At 39.6% G+C, this 22305-nt stretch overlaps 1 protein-coding gene across 1 annotated transcript in view; it reads left to right on the top strand.

Annotated features, from left to right (window-relative positions):
* Positions 1-22305, top strand: part of ttyh2 (tweety family member 2) — a 145000-nt gene that overhangs the window by 103047 nt on the left and 19648 nt on the right. The window contains exons 7-13 of the mRNA XM_072558547.1: positions 5964-6033; positions 8130-8185; positions 9042-9134; positions 10402-10494; positions 13032-13174; positions 20823-21023; positions 22000-22078. Coding sequence (XP_072414648.1) covers positions 5964-6033; positions 8130-8185; positions 9042-9134; positions 10402-10494; positions 13032-13174; positions 20823-21023; positions 22000-22078 — 735 coding nt within the window. The remainder of the gene's footprint in view (positions 1-5963; positions 6034-8129; positions 8186-9041; positions 9135-10401; positions 10495-13031; positions 13175-20822; positions 21024-21999; positions 22079-22305) is intronic.

Raw genomic sequence — 22305 nt, 5'->3', positions numbered from 1 at the left:
TGCGACCCGGAGGGCATAAATGCATTTAGGGGGAAGCTACATAAATAAGTATGAGGGATATAGAAATGGGAACCACTGCAAATGGGCAAGTGTTATGAGAGGTGGCTAGATGCTTGGCAGATGGAGAGTGAGGAGGCTGAGGGGAGCCTCACCTCTCACTCAGTATCTCCATTCCTAGTGAATCTTCATCAGTGCAAGTAAATTTAACAGTTATGAGCAATCAATTCAGCTGAAAGTATTGGTGTGCCATGGTATTGGTGCTTCATTGAAGTGTGCCTTGATACTGAAAAGGTTGAGAGCCTCTGTTTTATGCTTTAAATACAATGTGGCTGCTGGAAAAAGGAGCTGATTGCTCTACTTGCAATTAAACAGAAACAAATTCCTCAAAAAAGCAGTAGCAGATAAGCTTCCTTTTGTTGCTTGTGTCTTTCAAAAGAGTACGTGGTTTATCCTAGGCTTTGTTTCAGGAATGAAAGGAAAACCAAATTTGGAACACGAGTGACCCAGGCCCTGAACAACTTGTTTTGAAAATATGAGCCACCCTGCCCCCTATAGGCAACCGCCTATTGAAGGACTTTGCTGCAGATAGTGCAGCAACAATGATAACACATCCCAAACTAAATAGTTGTCGCTCTTCTACATATCTTCCTTGTCCCTGACACCCTTTTTCTCTACTGAGTGAGTTGCAATTGCAGTTGTCTGTAAGATGTAGGTGCAGCTCTTTGGATAAAACTTACTTCAAGTTCCTGTAGATATCATTGCTTAATTGGTGCTTATTTAAATAAAAACATTTTTCTTAATCTTGCAAGTTGGAAATTGACAACATTTTATCAGTCAAGATTATCTTTCAACACTATTCACAAACATTTCATGGTTTGTTTTTACTTGTTTCTGGAGTCTGTTTTCATCCAAATAGCCTTAAATGACAATCAAGAAAGGAATTCATAGAAGATTAAAGGGATTATTTTGTAACTGTACATTTTGTGACCATGTAGAAGTTACAAATGTACATACAGTAAGCTGGACAAACAAGTTCAATTCTGGCTCAAGGTGAAGAATTATGTTCTTCATATTCCTAATGCACTTCATTATATATTTATATTTTACTCCACGTAAAATTGGGCATTCAGCCGAAATAGCACTGCAGACAGCAGATCAAATTCAAGGTTTTAAAATAATGAAACATTGAGTGCTAAATTGTGATTTATTCCAGATTTATAACAGCTTTTATTAATACCATCAGATAAATGGTAACAATTTTCTGCAATTCATTCAGTAAGAATGAGCACTAAAAAAATTACATTCACTTGAATGTATTTAGTTCAGTTGAAGTCCTTCAGATATTCTTTGCAACTTTCTGTATTGACACAAAATGATTTGCTTTGATTTGTTCCATATCCCACCTACAGCCCTGTCAGCTGCTCAATCTGATAAACAGATTACTGCCAGGAGTTGAAGTCAATTCATTGATTGAATCTATGTTGGTCAGTGAAAGTCAATTGTTTGATTTGCATTTCAGCCAGTCCCTCTCTCTCTGGGCTGTCTACACTTTCTAAATGGATTAGGATGTGATGGCATTGTGATCTGTAAATGCACCTCTGAAATGTAAATCTGTTCATTAAGTGTTAATTAATATTTTTACGGTTTCTGAGAGCTGGATTTTAAAAGATAATGCCTTTTCCCTCCATCATTATTTTAGTTCCCTTTCATGGTCTATTGATATGAATTCTACTCAATCTTATTCAACTAAAATAGCTGATTCCTCACTACTGATCGATTCTGCAGCTTTTCGAAATATGTATACTTTCTGTCACATCATACAAGGAAACTATTTTTGTAATAGGCAAAATAGATTTTGAAAATGTCATTGGTCAATGATTTTCATGTTAATTCTGTTGTGGTTTATCGATCAGTTTCTTTGCATTCTTGTCTTTCTGTTCCTTCCATTCTTTCTTGCCCTTTTTTCTACAGCTACTTCCCTACTGTTACGAAGCTTATGAATGACTCTCTCACATGTTAGAGTTGATCTTTCTCTGCACCTTCTCTGTAGCTGTAACACAATATTCTACATTTTGTTCTATTACCCTGATGTTGTTAAGTAAGTTATGATTTGTCTGGTTCGCATGCAAAACAATAGGATGATGAGAATAGAATCCCTACAGTGTGGAAACAGGCCACACCAACTCTCTGAAAAGCATCCCACCCAGACTCATCCCGCCCCCCCCCCCCCCATCCTACTTCCCACAGATAATTCACTCAATTTTACACAGCCCTGGACACAAGGGCAATTTAGCATGGCCAATCCACCTAACTTGCACATCTTTTGGACTGTGGGAGGAAACCAGAGCGCCTAAAGGAAACTCACGCAGACACAAGGAGAATGTGTAAACTCCAGCCAGACAGTCACCCAAGGGTGGAATCAACCTGGGTCTCTGGTGTTGTGAAGCAGCAGTGCTAATCACTGAGTCACTCCATAAATAAAGGCTGATACATTTTGCCAAAATTTGGGATTAAACCACAGACCTTTAGATCTGCAGTCTAGCGGTCTTATCAACTGAGCTATTTCAGCTGGTGATACATTGCACTGTGTTTCAAAGCATTTGACGAAAAATCAAATCAAATCTTTCCTTCCTTTTTCCTTCTCTTCCAACTCCTCTTTGGCATGAATAATAAATATACACGTAGGCAGTTTCAATGTTGTGTGTGTGAGAGTCTCAACTCTGGCGCAAGAGTTAAAGTTTATTTTCAAAATGCGTGCGATGCATACATTTTCCATGTATAGATTTTAAGCTTTAAAACGTTTGGAAACATAATTTTAAAAAGTGTATATCTCAGCATTTAGGCTGACTCAGCTTATGTGAGAACTCATTTCTTTTTCCAAGCAAAAAAAAAATGTCTTTGCATATCACTATTTTATAAGCCTAACTCCCTTTTTGGTTACAAAATGTTACATTTACTTTAGTAGTTGGCCTCAAGTTCGTCAACTTGTGTGTTCAAGCAAACAACATGGTGTTTTGCGAAAAAGACGTGTGAGTTTTAAGGTACACTCACGTGGGGCATACTGCTAAAAAATCAAAAGAACTGGAAATCAGAAACAAAAACAGAAATTGCTGTTAAAACGCCAGTTCTGAAAAAGGGCCACTGGACCTGAAATGTTAACTCTGATTTCTCTCCACACATGCTGCCAGACCTGCTGGGCTTTTCCAGCAATTTCTGTTTTGTTGTTGGTGGAGCATACGGTATGTGGCATGGTGAGCGACAAATAGAAATCTGTCCTCCAACCAAATGAATGGAGTACAAAGATGCTGTCAAGCTAATAGTTGTAATATTTGCAAACTCAAACAATAATTGTGTAGCAGTGAGGGAACTCAGTGCGGTGAAAAACTGATAAGAAGAATCCACTCCGAAGAAGATTCCCAGGTCCAAATGCACCATGCTAACAGGGAGCAGCCCAGTGTCCTGATGTTGAGAAGGATGTGTCAAAAATCATGAGAATGGATACATCCTCACCAGAAATGGAATATATATATATACAATATATGCAGGTAAGTGTGCCAAATCAAACTCTCAATCCAGCAATTTTTTTTTTGCAGCAATCTGAAATACATATTTCAGACCAACAGCTTGTTGATGTAGCTGTTTTATAAACTAAAGCAAGTGATATTGCAACAAAAGATCAAGATTGAGCAAAAAGGCTTCGATGACAACAACATTGGTTTCCAGTGGTTCATCAGAAGCAATAAAAATGCAAGCATTCACTAAGTCAGATTGACAACATGGATGAAACAGCTCTGAATTTTGATATGCTCAGAGTTCCCAACTGTGGAGCAGCAACGGTCAAAAATAGTTCTAGCAGCACAACACAAATAGACAAAATTCATTGTAATGCAAGCCTGCATGGGTAATAGAAATAAAATCAAAGCATATGGTAATTTTCCAACTTAAAACAATGTACAGTAAAACATCAAGTTCCTTGCAGGTGTTTTTGTGCATTTTCATGACATTGATTTGATGGAAAAGGATGGAGTAAGTTATAGATCGATAATGTGTGGAAAATGCATCCCGGTGGCTTAGATAGAGTGCAAAGAATTAATGTTGGACATGGCCAGATCACACATAACTGATGAGGTCAGGATGTGCTTGCAATGAACTAACGTCCACATTACAGTTATAACAGGTGTTATGATTGTAGTGAAAAGCACCATCAATATACAACTTTCATCATTTAACACTCGAGACAACATGGACTAAGAGTGATTCTGAAAAGGATGCTCCTGAGTTAAAATAATGGTTGTGATCATCTGACAAGCCAAGGCAGTGCATGTGGATTATGAAACTGGCTGCCTCAGATTTACCATCTTGAATACAAGGCACTGAAAATTAATGATGCATCAAGAAATTTTCATCTCTTGTTCACACTTGGATGATAGATTCACACTTTGAGAGACAAAAGTTGCCTAAAAGTATCCAGCTTGAAATGAAACAGAGTATCACAGCAGCCTTTAAAATCAAATTGAGATAAAACAATCTGGGCTTGTAGTAACATAGATACTAGAAGCCCTTCTTTCTCTTTCAGTCTCATTCTTGGAAACCAGCATTGGTGGAAAACAATCATTCACTGAGAACTCTATAATGCAAACTCCGCCTTTACTAAAGCAATAGGACAACAGCTGAATATTTTTTGATTTAATTTATTATTATTATTACATTTACCTAGGTACAGTGAAAAGTTTTGTTTTGCGTGGAGCCCAAGTAGATCTTTACTAACAAGGTGAATAATCAAGTCAAAATTAAATTTAATATTGCACTCGAGTCTTTTCAGTGCTGCAACCCTAGAGACTCTCAAGATATGTGATTGCATTTGTCTTTACTTTCCTGTCTGCACCAGACACCATTCTTCCTATGCAAACTTCCCTTTGTGAGCTAATTACTTGTATTTGTGTGCTTACCTTTCACATCATATTTTGTTATTTTTTCAGAATACTATTAAAACTGAACTGTTTTTCACTGAAGAAAACCTTAGAGTTGCCTCATCTTCATTTTTGATGATTTGCTGAGTTTCATTGAAGTGTTGGCAGCTGCATGCTTCTAAAGAAAATGAAAATACAACATTGTGACCACCCATGTGACTGAAGCTGTGACCCCTCCTCACTGGTTGTAACACTGGACATCTAATATAAATAATTGCATATGTGCTTCAACAAGCAATTCAAGGATCATGTTTGTGCCTGAAGGAAGAGGTGGATGGTTGGCAGACAAGAAATCTTCACAAAGAGTGGATATATAGACGCTGCCCTGTTTAAAGTTTTGTATGGTTTCATTATCAAATACTGGGATGTTATTAGGGCATCAAGTTTCATTAATGCGTTCGAAAAATGTAGAATATCCAATTCAATGGATGGAGAGAAATGAACTCACTAAAAGTGATCCAGAGAGTGATCCTGATGATTATGCCTTAACCAAAGTATTTTGGAATGTTTTTACTCAAAGGGTGGCATGGTGGCTCAGTGGTTAGCACTGCTGCCTCACGGTGCCAGGGACCTGGGTTCAATTCCCACCTCAGGTGACCATCTGTGTGAAGTTTGCACATTCTCCCTGTGTCTGCATGGGTTTCCTCTGAGTGCTCTGGTTTCCTCCCACAATCCAAAGACGTGCAGGTCAGGTGAATTGACCATGCTAAGTTGCAACATAGTGTTGGGTGCATTAGTCAGGGGTAAATATAACGTGGGGGATTGGGTCTGGGTGGGTTGCTCTTTGGAGGGTCGGTGTGGACTTGTTGAGCTGAAGGGCCTGTTTCCATACTGTAGGGAATTTAATCTAAACATGAGGAGGCAGATTTAGAACACATTTTTAAAACACCTGCAATGGTTTGATAACATTTAGCAAAGTTAGCCCTAATTATTTTTCCTTCTTTTTTCCTGATGTGAACAGCCTCATTATAATTTTTAACTTTCACATTTCAGGGGATCAGTGATTTCTGCGTGGCTCCAGACAAGTTCATCATGAACATGACACGGAATAAAGTTAGCTCAGGTAAACTTCCACGCCCTTCAAAAGTATTATACATCTTTTCTCTTCCCCTTCCTTCCCTCAAAGTTGGCAACTGATATGGGAAAACAGTTCTACAAATCAATCACTCTTTAATTCCATTGTTTAAGTCATTCCATGTGACCTCAGGCAGGGAGTGATAACTCTTCATTCGTGAGGACCAGGATGATGGCTCAATCAAAGTTTCCTGGGATTGTCCTGAAGGATAGCTCTCTGATCACCCGTCCCCGTCCCCCACCCAAATCTAAAGTGTGGTCTTGCCAGATTTCCATTAGACCTCAATTTCTCCAGGAAGCAATGGAAAATCTGTGCATTCATGGTCCCAGCCAGTGCAACATGTAAACATAGGAACAAACCCAACAGCCACAAGGGAGAACCGGCTGGTACTGTGCTCCAAGAGTTGTCAGACTTCAGCAGGTGGCTGGTTGGGCTTGTGTGGGTGGGTCAGGTCTGACAGCAGCACCCACAGGCCCAAGTCCAGGCTTCAGCCTTCTATGTGCCTGAGGGGGCAGGGGGCTCAGGGCAGACCAAGTGGTCAAGAGGGATCCAGGTTTTGGGGGAAGAGCTGGTAGCTTTTACATAGGCCCAACCTTGGAATGTGTCCAAGCAAGCCTGAAAGAGGCGGAGTTAGCCTTCCAACCAGGTTTGAGCGTTCTGGACAGGGGATTCTGAGCATTCTGTAGGGGGAGGGCAGTTGGACACTACATTGTGAGTTGGGGGAGCAGCAAAGAAAATAGCTCAGCTCTTCAAGTAGAAGAATTTCAACAGAGCAGAACTTGCAGTCTCAATGGGTCAGAGGGATCAAAATGGTAGTAAGGAGCATAACATGGAAAATGTTCTGATAGTTGTAGTCTTTAAGCTGAGCAGCTTATTTTGAACTTTATGACCCTATAAAGGGGTAAGTGTGTTGTGCATTGTTGCCTGGAAGCTTCAAGCCAAGGTTCCCTACATTCCTTTGACCTTGCCAGTCCTGCCTTCCGCCCCACACCCTTCACCTTCCCTCCCACACAGCCACTCACCTTTGCAAAGCTCTCCATAACTTTGGTAACAGTGGGGATTACATGTTCATTTTTATTTCTCAGTAAAACAAATAGCAGTTTCCTCTCTGAACTAAAATGTCTCACCCCTGATCATGGTCTCAGTGAATCTTTTCTTATTATCTACACAGCCTCACTGTCTTTCCCAAAGCAAGATTACCAGATTGGACACGATATTACAACTAAAACCAATCCAATAATTTGTGAAAGTGTAATTCCTGTTTGCTTTTGTCCCTTCCACCATTATGTGTAAACATAGGAGTCTGTATCTTTTATCAATAGATTTAACAAATTGTTTTCCCAGTTGTTTCAAGTTTCATAGATTAGTGCACAAGCAGATAAATATGTCTGTTTGTCTTTGAAGTTGCCTACTTTCATCTTCATAATTTTGATACTTCACCTGATTGTCTCAAATGTTATTCATATATGAGAAAAAAATAAAGTTTACGACCATACGGCCTGGTGGTTCAGAGGTAAGCATGGCCGCCTTACAGCGCCAGGGACCTGGCTTTGATTCTAGCTTCGGGTGACTGTCTATGAGGAGTTGGCACATTCTCCATATTTCTGCATGGGTTTCCTGCCACAGTCCAAAGATGTGCCAGTTAGGTGGATTGGCCATGCTAAATTGCACATAGTATCCAAGAGTGTGCGGGCTAGGTGGATTAGCCATGGGAAATAGGCTTACAAGGATAGAGTACGGGGTGGGTCTGCATGGGATGCTCTTCAGAGTGTTGATGTGGACGCGATGGGCCAAATGGCCTGCTTCCACACTGTAGGGTTTCTATGATTCTAATAATGGCTTGAACACAAATTGTGCACAGCCTCATGTTTCTTTTTTGCTAAATAAAATGAAACCCAAACAATTCATCCATCTGCTGAAACTATAACTTTTAGATTTAGTTGTACATATATCAATAAACTGGCTTCAAAGCTGAACTTTCCACAAGAAGTTTGTACACAAGCACAGTTTCAACACATAATTCATGTTTTAGAGTTGGGCTGATGTTTATTCTTCTAACTGGTGTTTGTTTGTTTTGATTACAGATGTAGTACATTACTACCTGTATTGCAGCCACAGCATAAGTAACCCATTTCAACAGGTTTGCAATATTCTATATTGATATAAATTTTAGGAAATGAGATCAAATTAAGTGGTTAAGTAATATGTTCCAATCACACAAGTGAAGACTGAGTTCATCCTATTTTGTACGTCAGTATGTATAATTTGAAATTGTAAAAGGAGTGGGAGTAATGAGATGATACCTTTAAGAAAGCTGGCATAGGTGTGATGGGCTGAACAGCCTGTTTCCATATTGTAAGTTTCTGTGATGCCAGTTGTCGGTGGCACAGTGGTTAGCACTGCTGCCTCACAGCGCCTGAGACCCGGGTTCAATTTCCCGCCTCAGGCAATTGACTGTGTGGATTTTGCATGTTCTCCCCGTGTCTGCGTGGGTTTCGTCCGGGTGCTCCGGTTTCCTCCCACAGTCCAAAGATGTGCAGGTCAAGTGAATTGGCCATGCTAAATTGCCCGTAGTGTTAGGTAAGGGGTAAATGTAGGGGTATGGGTGGGTTGCGCTTCGGCGGGTCGGTGTGGACTTGTTGGGCCGAAGGGCCTGTTTCCACACTGTAATGTAATCTAATCTTTCATTGGCAGTAGATTTGAAATGGTGACAGGAAATGTGTATATGTGCTGTGATTCACAAGATATCACAATTATGTACAATAGGCTTTATGAACCAAAAGGACTTTACCTGCCCATTATGTTTATATCTGTTCAATTTGAAGCTTGATTTATTTTGGAAAGAGGTCAATTTTTCTATCATTAGCTGAGTTGTTCACATGAAAACATGAAACTATTACATGTAAAACTAAAAACTGAACATGGACATGGAAATTAAAAGAAGGAAGTGATTTTCGAAAAAAGTTCCGTTCAACACAATCTTTTCCCTTGTACAGATTCTCTCAGGTTTCCAACGATCTTTGACTGCTATGGAACGACAGATTCAAGGAATGATGTACATTGCTGTGCCAGTATTCCCTATGGCAAAGGTAAGAGATAAAATTTTATTTTGTAAAGCATTGATTGTGTTTCTCAGTCTTACTATGACTGAATCCTTGAACATGTTGTCATCTCCCAACTTAATTTAGGCTTATACCATGACTTAATTTTCTAGGTTATTCACTTATGACCTTGGTATAGATTCTCCTCTCTTAGTGACTTTTGGCAATTAACCACCCCCCAAGTTGAGCACTTCTCCCATGTGGTTCACCTGTTCCACTCTTACTGTCCACTCGTAACCAAAATATCACCTACAATGGCTTGTCTTGCTGTATGTATATTTTGCAATGTGCCTAGCTCTACCTCTATACTATTATAAGTGTTATGATACTTGGAGTTCCTTTGCTGAAATAGGCTAATTGCATTGGTTGCTACATGAACCAAAAGCTTCCTCAATTTACAGCAGAGATTGCTTATTCTATTAATGAACTAATTGAGCTATTGAGTAATTCCATATTGTTAGTTCTGATATTGAAAGTTTGGAACTCATGTATATTCCTCTTCAATCTAAAACATCCCATCCCTCCGTATGATCTCCGTGAATCTTGAGTAAAGGTAACTAGAAAGACATGAGGGTGGTGCTGGCCAGAGTTGATTGGAAGGGGAGCCTAGCAGGAAATACAATGGAGTCATTAAGTGTCTTTAAGAGTGAGATAGATGGATTCTTGATTGGTAAGGGGACAAGGGTTATAGGGAGGAGGCAGGAGAATTCAGTTGAGAAACAGATCAACCATGATAAAATGATGGAGCAGACATGATAAGTCAAATGACCTAATCCTTCTGCTATATCTAATGGTCCTATGGTCTAATCTTTCATGTTCTTTTCATGACCTTGTCTTTCTGAAAGCATGATTGCAAAACTAGATACTATATTATGAATAGCACCAATCCAATGATTTGTAATAATGTAATACCTACTTGTTTTTGTCCCCTCCACTATTATGTGTAAAGCATAGGAGTCTATCTTTTATCAATAGATTTATCAATTGCACCTTCCAATTGAATTTTATATATTTATCTGCCTGTACACTAATCTATATCTGTTTGTCTTTGTAGTTCTTCATAATTTTGAAAATTCATCTGAATGTCTCAGATGTTATTAATATATGAAAAAGAAACAAAACTACAACTAAATAACAATGACATGGACACAGATCATTGAGTGTATCCTCCTGTCAGGAGTAATTTGTTAGTCAGCTCAAACTACAGTTGTTAGATTTAGTCAAACTTGTCTGACTAAACATTCTGCCTTCTCAGAAGGACCTTCTTGGGATACAACTGCTACTAAATAGATCTGAAACCAATTTGCATCAGCTCACAGCAATGCTTGACTGCCGAGGACTCCATAAGGTGAATTAACAATGAAGCAAAGTAATACCTCTGCCTATTTTAAACTGTTTGTTTTGTTTTTTTAAACTCTGTTTTCTATCTTTTACCTATGGCTACAATGTAGTGTTTTAATTAAAAACCAAAAGAACTGCAGATTCTGGTAATCAGAAACAAAAACAGAAGTTACTGGGAAAGCTCAGCAGATCTGGCAGCACCTGTGGAAAGAAATCAAGACTTAATGTTTCACATCCAGTGACCTTTCCTCGGTCCTTTTTCAGCAATTTCTGTTGATGGTTGTGTTTTAACTTGTTTGTTAAATGCTGGCTCATGATTGGCTACCAGAAATAAACATTACATTGATTCCCCATTCTGATAATGAAGGAGCTCCTTTTTAAAGCTCATGGCTAATGTGAGTTGAGTGAAAGTTATATCTTCAATCTGAAATAGTAATAAATTATTTCCTATTAATGTTAATGTTTTGCAAAGAAAATGACTCTTGTTTAGTTACATAAAGAGACAAAAATTAACGTTTGCCTTGAACATATTTTAAGTTGTTCACACTGTAGAAGTCATTTATGTCATTCGGAACAAAATTGCTTTTCACTTGGGCAAATTAAGGTAAGCCAGTTTGAATCTGTTAAGTGTAAAATACATTTAATTAATTTTCTTGAGTTTTTTGAAGAGTAAGCAAGAGGGTAGATGAGGATAAAACTGTTGATGCAGAGTACATGAACTCCCAAAAGACAGGTGATAAACTACTGTTTAAATTACTTAAACAAAGTTACAGTTCATAGAGTAAAACGGGCAGTAGCAATATGGAAATGAAATTGTCTGAGTGATAGGAAACAAAGTGGAGTAGAGCACAGCAGCTTTTCAGGCTGAAGGAGGGTTTTTGGTGGTGTCCCCCAATGATGTAAGGCCACTGTGCTCTCCCTGATACATATTGATGACCGCTGTGTATAGGACACTGTATTTGAGGATGATGCTATTTTGAAAACAATGTGAATGATGGTGTAACACTTTAGAAAGATGTAAATAGATTAGTTGAGTTGGTAGACACGTGGCAGATTAAATTTAATGCATTTAATAAATTATGTTAGAAGGTGTGCAGAGAGACATGTAAGTCAAAGGACACTAAAGAAGTTGTGGGAGTAGAGGGGCTTGGAGGTGACTGAACAGCATGGTTAATATCACACTAAAATTGGGCTTTGTCAGTAGGAGCAAGGAGTTAAAAAGCAAGGAAGTTATGCTAAACCTGCATAAAACACTGATTTGACATCAACTGGAGCATTGTGTCCAGTTCTAGGCACCGCATTTTAGAAAGAATATGAAAGAGTGAGACAGGGAGTAGAAAACATTCATGAGAATGTTTCCAGGAATGAAGAATTTAAATTATGTGGAGAGATTGGAGAAGAGAAGATTGAGAGGAAATTTTGTGGAGGTTTTCAAAATGATGTGGTGTCTGATAAGACTGGGCAAAGAGAAATTGTTCTCAATAGTGGAAGGATTGAGAACCAGAGAGCATGATTTATGGTATTTGGCGAAAGAAGCAGTGGTGAAGCATGAGAAAACATTTTTTACACATTGAATGTTTAACTTCTTGAATGCAGCGGGAGCAGGGTCAATGGGGCTTTCAAAGATAATTGGATCATTATTGGCAAAAGTCATATTTACTTGGCTTCTGAGAAAGACAGAGAGAGGAGTGGCACCAGGTGAAAAGTACAAATGCTAATTCAATTTTCAGCAATCATTTAGAAAGCGTTTGTGTTAAAACAAATTCCTAGGCGCTTCCCAGTAATTAACTGGGAATGTTGGATATATATATATATATATATATATATATGAGAGTTCAAGTGATAAATGGCTTGGTATAGGTTAATCTTTCTGAGGTGAACAACTTAAAAGACATAAGTAAAAGAGGAAAGGGTATTAAATCTGTGAATAGGCTCAACCCACCATTGACTTGGGAATGTATCACCATTCATTCAGTGTTGCCTGGTCAACATTCTGGAACTCCCTTCCTAATAGCATTTTGGGTGTACCCACAGGTTTAGTGTGAGAGGGGAAAAATTTAAAAGGGACCAAAGAAGTAACTTTTTCACACACAGGATGGTGCATGTATGGAATGCGCTGCCAGAAGAAGTGGTGGAGGCTGATACAATTACAACATTTAAAAGGCATCTGGATGGGTATATGAATAGGAAGAGTTTGGAGGGATATGGGCTAAGTGCTGGAAAATGGGACTAGATTAGGTTCAGATATCTGGTCAACATGGACAAGTTGGATTGAAGGGTTTGTTTCTGTGCTGTATATCTCGATGACTTTATGAGCAGGAAATGGGCAGCAGTGAGTCAGCCACCTGTTTTCTTTCCTTTGACCAGTTAAAATAAGCCTTTGTATTTTTAAAAAATATTTATAACACCATAACTAGGACTTGGAATGCCTTTTTCTCTGATCCAGTAACATCGTACTGTACTGCTAAGTTGGTGCAGGTTGACTTATCAAATTCTGTAAGGGTTTGCATTTCCTAACATGGTTTTCTCTTTGTTTCTCTATAGGACTATCTGGATGCCCTAATTGGTGTATGTTACGATGGGGTTGAGGGATTACTCTACCTTTCACTTTTTTCTATCCTGGCTGCAGTTGCGTTTTGTGCCATGATCTGTGCCATATCTTGTGCTTGTAACCACTTGGTAATCAGGTAAATGCCACATCATCTCGTGTCATGTCCTGATTTTGAAGAGTGTCACATGCAAAGGAAGTTAAACTTTCTACATCTTTCTCTTCATAATGAGTTGCTAAAAATATTTAACATCATGAGGAATGGGACAAAACCAGTGAAAACACACTGTTGCAAAAGATTGAGGGACCGAGGACAAGGCACCAAGAACATAGATTGCACATAAAAGATGTTGGACAGAGAGTAGGAGAAAACCTTTACACATAACAGGTTGAGGTTGTGGAATAGACTAGCTCAGTGAGTTGATGATAAAACAGAAACCATGTCATCTTTTAAGAATGCTTAAACAAAGACAGAAATTGCTGGAGAAATTCACCATGCCTTCGACAAGGGGAGAGTTTGAGTGCCACAGAGTTATCTCAGCTGGTGCAGGAATTGTACCCACGTTTGTGGCATCATCCTGAGTTGCAAACCACCTATCCAGCAAACTTAGCAGTCGTTGAAGAAGAGAATGAGGGATACACAAACAGAATAGACACATAGAAACATGGAAATAAGATCAGGAATAGGCCATTCAGCACTTCAAGCCTGCTTCACCATTCAATATGATCATGGCTGATCATCCTATTTCAGCTTCCATACCCTTTGATCCTTTAGCCCTAAGAACTATAACTCCTTATTTCATATCAGACCTAAATGGCCTAACCTGTATCCTTAGACTGTGAACCAGACCTCTAATTCTGGACTACCTTGTTATTGGAACTATCTTTCCCGTGTTTAGCCTGTCTGGTCCTGTTAGAATTTAGTAGGTTTCTATGAACTCCTTTCCTGATCCAGTCTCTCTTTATATTTCGGTCCTGCTATCTCAGGAATCAGTTTGGTAAGCCTTTGTTGCATTCCTTTCTTAGGTAGAACATCCTTCCTCAGAAAAAGAGACCAAAACTGTGCACAACAGTCCAAATAGTCTATGGGATTATGTCTGCTGATCCTTGTAGGATAGTCATTAATGTGAACTGGATTTTAAGTTCCAACAACTGCCAGGTCCCCCAAGTATTAGCCAGTACCCTCTGGATTGTCAGTCTGGTGATATTATCAATATCTCTCACTAATAATTATTATAATTAATTGAGAAATAGAACTTTAAGGAGTATAGTTTGATTTATAAAGGGCATCCCCGTGACTCTCAATACAAAATATTGTAGTAGCCTTCTTTAACTTCCACACTAAATGCTGGCCTCATCCCATGAATGAACAATAAAAAAACAATAACATGAAAACAGATTATTCACCCCAGACGAGAGAAGAAAATGTAGTTGCAGTATAAAAAGTAACTTTTAACCAGTATTTTCTGACTGACTTCTTGTGCAGCAGGGACTTGAACCCAGACCTGCCAGCCCAGAGGAAGGGGCACTGCCAAAAAAAAGCTGTTTGGGTGAAATGTACATTGTTATTCAATATCGTGTGGATACAGAACTGGCTCAAAAGTAGAAGACAGAGGGTGGTGATGGAGGGTTGTTTTTCAGACTGGAGGCCTGTGACCAGTGGAGTACCACAAGGATCGGTGCTGGGTCCACTACTTTTTGTCATTTACATAAATGATTTGGATGCAAGCATAAGCGGTACAGTTAGTAAGTTTGCAGATGACACCAAAATTGGAGGTGTAGTGGACAGTAAAGAGGGTTACCTCAGATTACAACAGGATCTGGACCAGATGGGCCAATGGGCTGAGAAGTGGCAGATGGAGTTTAATTCAGATAAATGCGAGGTGCTGCATTTTGGGAAAGCAAATCTTAGTAGGACTTATACACTTAATGGTAAGGTCCTAGGGGGTGTTGCTGAACAAAGAGACCTTGGAGTGCAGATTCATAGTTCCTTGAAAGTGGAGTCACAGGTAGATAGGATAGTGAAGAAGGCATTGGTATGCTTACCTTTCTTAGTCAAAGTATTGAGTACAGGAGTTGGGAGGTCATGTTGTGGCTGTACAGGACATTGGTTAGGCCACCGTTGGAATGTTGCATGCAGTTCTGGTCTCCTTCCTATCAGAAAGATGTTGTGAAACTTGAAAGGGTTCAGAAAAGATTTACAAGGATGTTGCCAGGCTTGAAGGATTTGAGCTATAGGGAGAGGCTGAACAGGCTGGGACTGTTTTCCCTGGAGTGTCGGAGGCTGAGGGGTGACCTTCTAGAGGTTTACAAAATTATGAGGGGCATGGATAGGATAAATAGACAAAGTCTTTTCCCTGGGGTTGGGGAGTCCAGAACTAGAGGGCATAGGTTTAGGGTGAGAGAGGAAAGATATAAAAGAGACCAAGGGGCAACTTTTTCACCCAGAGGGTGATACGTGTTTGGAATGAGCTTCCAGAGGATGTGGTGGAGGCTGGTACAATTGCAACATTTAAGAGGCATTTGGATGGGTATATGAATAGGAAGGGTTTGGAGGGATATGGGCTGGGTGCTGGCAGGTGGGACTAGATTGGTTTGGGATATCTGCTCGGCATGGACGGGTTGGACCGAAGGGTCTGTTTCCGTGATGTACATCTCTATGACTATGACCGGATGGACCCAGCTAGTTGGGAGTTTTACAGTGTGAGGCGAAGTATTGAAATTGTAATTATAATAGCCAGCTGACTTTCACTGCACTCAATGTCCTTGTCTAAAATGTTTGTTCATTCAGCTACCTTTAACTTGTAACTAGACTGGAAGTACTTCAGAAAATAAAGTCTAGAGTGAGGAATTTAAGTAGTGTATTGAACTAGAAGAGAGAAATGCAGTTTATACAAAATTGCTTTACTGGCACAAGTTCTCTATCTTAGATTGTTTAAAAGGACCAAAATTTATCATCATGTATTGGAATGGATATACAAATTCAGAATCACGAAAATGAATCATCTGGCACAAAGTCTGTTTTGCCATTTAATTTTTAATTTTTATTGAACTTATTTAGCTAATCAAAGTGTTCAGAGATGTTGTTACACACCTCTGGATCAAGTGGGACTTGAACCCTGTTTTGCCATTTAGCCCAGCACAAGTATATAGTTCTAGTCAGAGTTACAAAGAACAGTACAGCACAGGAACAGGTCCCTGGGCCCGCCAACCCTGCACCGACAAATGATGCCTGTCTTAACTAAAATCCTATTGCCTCTTCTCTGTCGATATCCTCTATTCCCTGCCTATTCATATATATGTCAAGATGCCTCTTAACTATCCACCTCCACCTCTTCTGGCAGCACATTACAGGCACTTACTACCTTTTGCAACAAAACTTGTCTTTCACATTGCCTTAAACCTAATCCCTCCAAACCTATGTCCCTTGTAATTCACATTTCTGCCCAAGAGAAAAGATTCTGACTATCCATTTTATCTATGTCTCATGATTTTGTGAAATCCTATCAAGTCACCTCTCATTCTTTGATGTTCGAGTGAAAACAAACTAAGTTTGACCAATCTCTCCTTAGCTAATACCCTACAAACCAAGCAATATCAAGGTAAACTGTTTCTGTACCGTCTTCAAAGCCTCCACATCCTTCTTGTAGTGTAGCAACCAGAACTGTACACAATATTCCAAATGTAGCCTAATTAAAGTCCTACACAGCTACACCTTGACTTGCCAATTTTTTAGACTCTGTACCCTGACTGATGAAGGCAAGTATGCTATGGATGTTAACTTTCCAAACATAGACTGGGACTGCCATAATGTTAAGGGTTTAGATGGAGAGGCATTTGTTTAGTGTGTACAAGAACATTTTTCTGATTCAGTATGTGGATGTATGTACTAGAGAAGGTGTAAAACGTCACCTACTCTTGGGAAATAGGGCAGGGCAGGTGACTGAGGTGGTAGTGGGGGAGCACTTTGGGGCCAGGGATCATAATTCTATTTGTTTTAAAATAATGCTGGAGAAGGATAGTCTGGATCTAAAAGTTGAGTTCTAGGTTGGAGGAAGGCTAATTTTGATGGTATTAGGAAAGAACTTTCAAAAGCTGATTGGGAGCAGATGTTCGCAGGTAAAGGGACGGCTGGAAAATGGAAAACCTTCAGAAATGAGATAACGAGAATCCAGAGAAAGTAATATTCCTCTTAGGGTGAAAGATAAGGCTGGTAGGTGTAGGGAATGCTTGATGACTCAAGAAATTGAGGTTTTGATTAAGAAAAAGGAGGAAGCATCTGTCAGGTGTGGACAAGAGAGATCAATTGAATCCTGAGAAGAATCCAAAGGGAGTATGAGTATACTGAAGAGGGAAATCAGGAGGCGAAAAAGGGGACATGAGATAACTTTGGCAAATAGAATTAAGGAGAATCCAAAGGGCTTTTATAAATACATTAAGGACAAAAGGGTGACTCAGGAGAGAATAGGGCCCTTCAAAAATCAGCAAGGCGACCTTTGTGTGGAGCTGCAGGAGGTGGGAGAGATACTAAACAAGTACTTTGCATCAGTTTTTACTACAGAGGGGACATGGAAGAAATAGAATGTAGGGAAATAGATGGTAACATCTTCAAAAATGTCCATATTACAGAGGAGGTGGTGCTGGATGTCTTTAAATGAATGAGGGTGGATAAATCCCCAGGACCTGATCAGGTGTACCCTAGAACTCTGTGGGAAGCTAGGAAAGTGATTGCTGGGCCTCTTGCTAAGATATTTGTATCATTGATAGTCACAGGTGAGGTGCTAGACGACTGGAGGTTGGCTAATGTGGTGCCACTGTTTAAGAAGGGTGGTAAGGACAAGCCAGGGAACTATAGACCGGTGAGCCTGACCTCGGTAGTGGGCAATTTGTTGAAGGCAATCCTGATGGTCAGGATTTTCATGTATTTTGAAAAGCAAGGACTGACTAGGGATAGTCAACATGGCTTTATGCATGGGAATTTATGTTTCATGAACTTTTTGGAGAAGTAACAAAGAGGATTGATGAGGGCAGAGTGGTAGATGTGATCTATATGGACTTCAGTAAGGCGTTCGACAAGGTTCTTCATGGGTGGGTGGTTAGCAAGGTTTGATCTCATGGAATACAGGGCAAACTAGCCATTTGGATTCAGAACTGGCTTGAAGGTAGAAGACAGAGGGTGGTGGAGGGTTGCTTTTCAGACTGGAGGCCTGTGACCAGTGGAGTGCCACAAGGATCGGTGCTGGATCTACTACTTTTTGTCATTTATGTAAATGATTTGGATGTGAACATAGATGGTATAGTTAATAATTTTGCAGTTTACACCAAAATTGGAGGTGGAGTGGATAGCAAAGAAGGTTACCACAGAGTACAATGGAATCTTGATCAGATGGGCCAATGGGCTGAGGAGTGGCTAATGGAGTTTAATTTAGATAAATGCAAGGTGCTACATTTTGGAAAAGCAAATCAGTGCAGGACTTATACACTTAATGGTCAGGTCCTGCTGAACAAAGAGACCGTGGAGTACAGGTTCATAGTTCCTTGAAAGTAGAGTCGCCGGTAGATAGGATAGTGAAGAAGGCATTTAGTTTGCTTTCCTTTATTGATCAGAGCATCAAGTATAGCAGTTGGCAAGTCATGTTGTGGCTGTACAGGACATTGGTTAGTCCACTTTTGGCATATTGCTTGCAATCCTGGTCTCCTTCCTATTGGAAGAACATTATGAAACTTGAAAGGGTTAAGAAAAGATTTGCAAGGATGTTGCCAGGTTTGAGCTAGAGGGCAGGGTTAAATAAACTGGGGCTGTTTTCCCTGCAGAATCGGAGGCTGAGGGATGATCTTATAAAGGTTTATAAAACATTGAGTGACATGGATAGAGTAAATAGATAAAGTCTTTTCCCTGAGGTGGGGAGTCCAGAACTAGAGGGCATAGGTTTAGGGTGAGAGGGGAAAGATATAAAAGGGACCCAAGGGGCAACTTTTTCACTTAGAGAGTGGTGCGTGTATGGAATGAGCTGCCAGAGGAAGTGGTGGAGGCTGGTATAATTACAGCATTTAAAAGGCATCTGGATGGGTATGTGAATAGGAATTTAGAGGAATATGGGCCAAATGCTGGCAAATGGGATTAGATTAGGTTGGGATATCTGGTCAGCATGGACGGGTTGGACCGAAGGGTCTGTTTCCATGCTGTACATCTCTATGACTCTATGTGCCTTCTTGACCACCTTATCCATTTGTTTGGCCAGTTTCAGGGAACCATGGATCTGTACAGCCTTTGTATGTTGACGCTACTAAGGGTTCTGACATTTACGATATAGTTCCCTCTTGCATTGGATCTTCCAAAATGCATCACCTTGCATTTGACCCAATTAAACCCCATCTGCTATTTCTCTGCCCCTCTATATCCTGCTGTATCGTATGGCAATCTTCCTCAGTATCCACAGCTCCCCAATCTTCATTTGTAAGCTTACTATTCAGGTTCCCTATTACCTATTCTTGATCCATATCTATTTACCCTCTCTTCTTTCATCTATTTATTCAATCTAAACCTGAAGGATGATACATTTTCTGTTTCAACCGCTATCCATTTCAATGATTTCCATGGACTCAAGGCTCTTCATAAGGAAAGTTTCCTTGCTTTCTGTCTTACATCTCTCCAATATCAACTTAAGGTTATAGTACTCACCCTGATCCCCCTACACTGACCAGAAACCTTTTGCCTATTCCATGTCTCAATCCCATCTTTGCACATTTGTGTCATACCGTGGCCCAATTTGTGGTGTTTGGGGGAAAAGAAAACCAGTTGTTCTCAAGTCACTCTTCATATTTCTAGGAAATTGCAGTGAACCTGCACTGCACCTTCTCAAAAACCTCAACATCCGTTCTGATAACTGAGTGCAGCACTCTGCACATGAGCAGGCAAAGCAAATCGTGAGGTTACAGTCAAATTTGCAGAAGAAATAACTCCACCCATCCTCTGAACTAAATACTATTGTGGTTAGCCCTGTTTTTTAAGTATCTCCAGTCAATATATTACAACTTATTTTGAATATATGCAACATCTGGTTTTATAAGTTCAGAAAATCTTATTACTGTTTTTATTGTAGAAAACAGTAGCACTTGAATTTTAATTTACTTAATGGACAGTAGAGTCATTTGATAGTGCAGTACTTGAAGATTGCTGTTTGATGTTTTGACTTTGTTTCTTTATTTTTCCACTTCAATACTGAGAAGTCTGTAATGCTGAACACTTTAACTTGTATCTGTATCTTTCTACTTCTGTAATGAAAATGTTGTGCCTAGGTGTATTGTCCCTAAGAACCATGAGTGGTGGCATTGTACACTTTTCACTGTACTCTTGTACCCCTCACTTGAGTATGTGTGACAATAAAATCTAAATCTATAAAATAGAAATCACATTTTTTGAAGCTTTTCATTTCTGCTCAGCAGGACAATTTTAAAGAATCACAGAAGTAAAATGAAACTTTAAAATACTTCATGAGCAGAGCACACTGATTGATTGGCAAGTGAACTTAATCAGTGCAAATTAAAAAGTTTCAACAAACTACATTCTTTTAGTCATGTTTGCTTCATAAGAAATAAAATGAGCCATTGTGAAAGTTAAAAAAAAGTGCATTTATATTTGGATGATGAATTATAATTTATAACAGCCATATAAATAAAAAGAACAATGATCAGAGTCTGTGCTTAGTAATGAGCTAAGGCAGCACAGGTATGGTATTTTGTTGCATAACAGCTGCTGGATTAAATGAGCTCCTTTTCTGTTTCAGAGATCGGGATTATGATGACATTGATGAGGCAGATCCTTTTAACCCTCAGGCCCGTCGCATTGCAGCCCATAACCCAACTCGAGGCCAAGTCCACAGTTTTTGCAGTTTCAACAGTAGTTTGGGCAGTCAGACCAGTCTCCACCCACCTGCAAACACAAACCCCAGTCAAACAGGCACCACAGCACCTGCACCGGAATACATGTGAGTACAGAGACTGAACAAAATCTGGCTGGAGTCTTATCCTCCATTCCAATTCTTCCGGCTCGGTGGCACAGTGGTTAGTACTGCTGCCTCACAATGCCAGAGACCCCAGTTCAATTCCTGCCTCAGGCAACTGACTTTTTGGAGTTTGCTCATTCTCCCCGTGTCTGCGTGGGTTTCCTCCGGGTGCTTCGGTTTCCTCCCACAGTCCAAAAATATGTAGGTTAGGTGAATTGGCCATGTTAAATTGCCCGTAGTGTTAGGTGAAGGGGTGAATGTAGGGGAATGGGTCTGGGTGGGTTGCTCTTCAGAGGGTCGGTGTGGACTTGTTGGGCCGAAGGGCCTGTTTCCACACTGTAAGTAAGTACTCTAATCTGGTTTAAATACACATTCAGACTTTGTGTTAGTACTGAAATGTGTTGTGTTTTATCATAAATGAGCAAACTATCTGACCATTTCAAGATATGTTACAGGTTGCAATTTTAGTTTCAAGTTTAATTCTGTACTCATGTGTAGCACAATATACACGAAGACTGACTTGGAAGAAAAAGGTGGTATAATGACTTTAACTCCAATTTAAAACTGCCATTGACTGGAGCAGAAATTGATTTCCAATGTTTCTCAGTTATAATGCATTATTCAATTAAAAAGATTTTGTTCCAACAAAACAAGAAATCTAGTATGTCTGATCGTTATGAACACGGCAGTCTGTGGTATTGTCACTGGTCTTATTACTGGAAATTAAATATATAATAAGAATTAATTGGTGCCATGTAAACTGCAACGACTAAAGGTTGTACTGTTGAATCTTCTACCTGTCCAGTGTGTATTGCAGCAGATGGTGTATACAAGAAACCTTTTTTGTAAACAGTTCAACAAAAGAGGGTTTATTCAGGAACCATAACTGATAGTGTGATTCTAGAAATGTTTGTATTTACTATAAAAATTGTCTCATAATTTCTACTCTCCCACACAGGAATAACACTGTGCTATTTGGTGGAAACCCTCGCTATGAAAATGTTCCGCTGATCGGAAGAAGTTCACCTCCACCTTCGGTACGTTGGGCATCTGGGACTGAAACATTTTTATGACCTACTTCATAATTTCCTTTTTCTCCTTGGTCCAGACCACAGGGTGCATTGGGCTGATTGTAATCTTTAAGATAATGTCGAACAAACTGGTACCTCACAACAAGAGAGTATTTTTATACAGTATACCAAACTGGACTGTGAAGGTATGATTTGTCAATTTCTTGATCATAAAAATACAAACAGTGAGCTAT

Source organism: Chiloscyllium punctatum, chromosome 39 (assembly GCF_047496795.1).
Source record: "Chiloscyllium punctatum isolate Juve2018m chromosome 39, sChiPun1.3, whole genome shotgun sequence".
Classification (NCBI taxonomy): Eukaryota; Metazoa; Chordata; class Chondrichthyes; order Orectolobiformes; family Hemiscylliidae; genus Chiloscyllium; species Chiloscyllium punctatum.
This window is presented reverse-complemented; position numbering and strand designations above follow the sequence as displayed.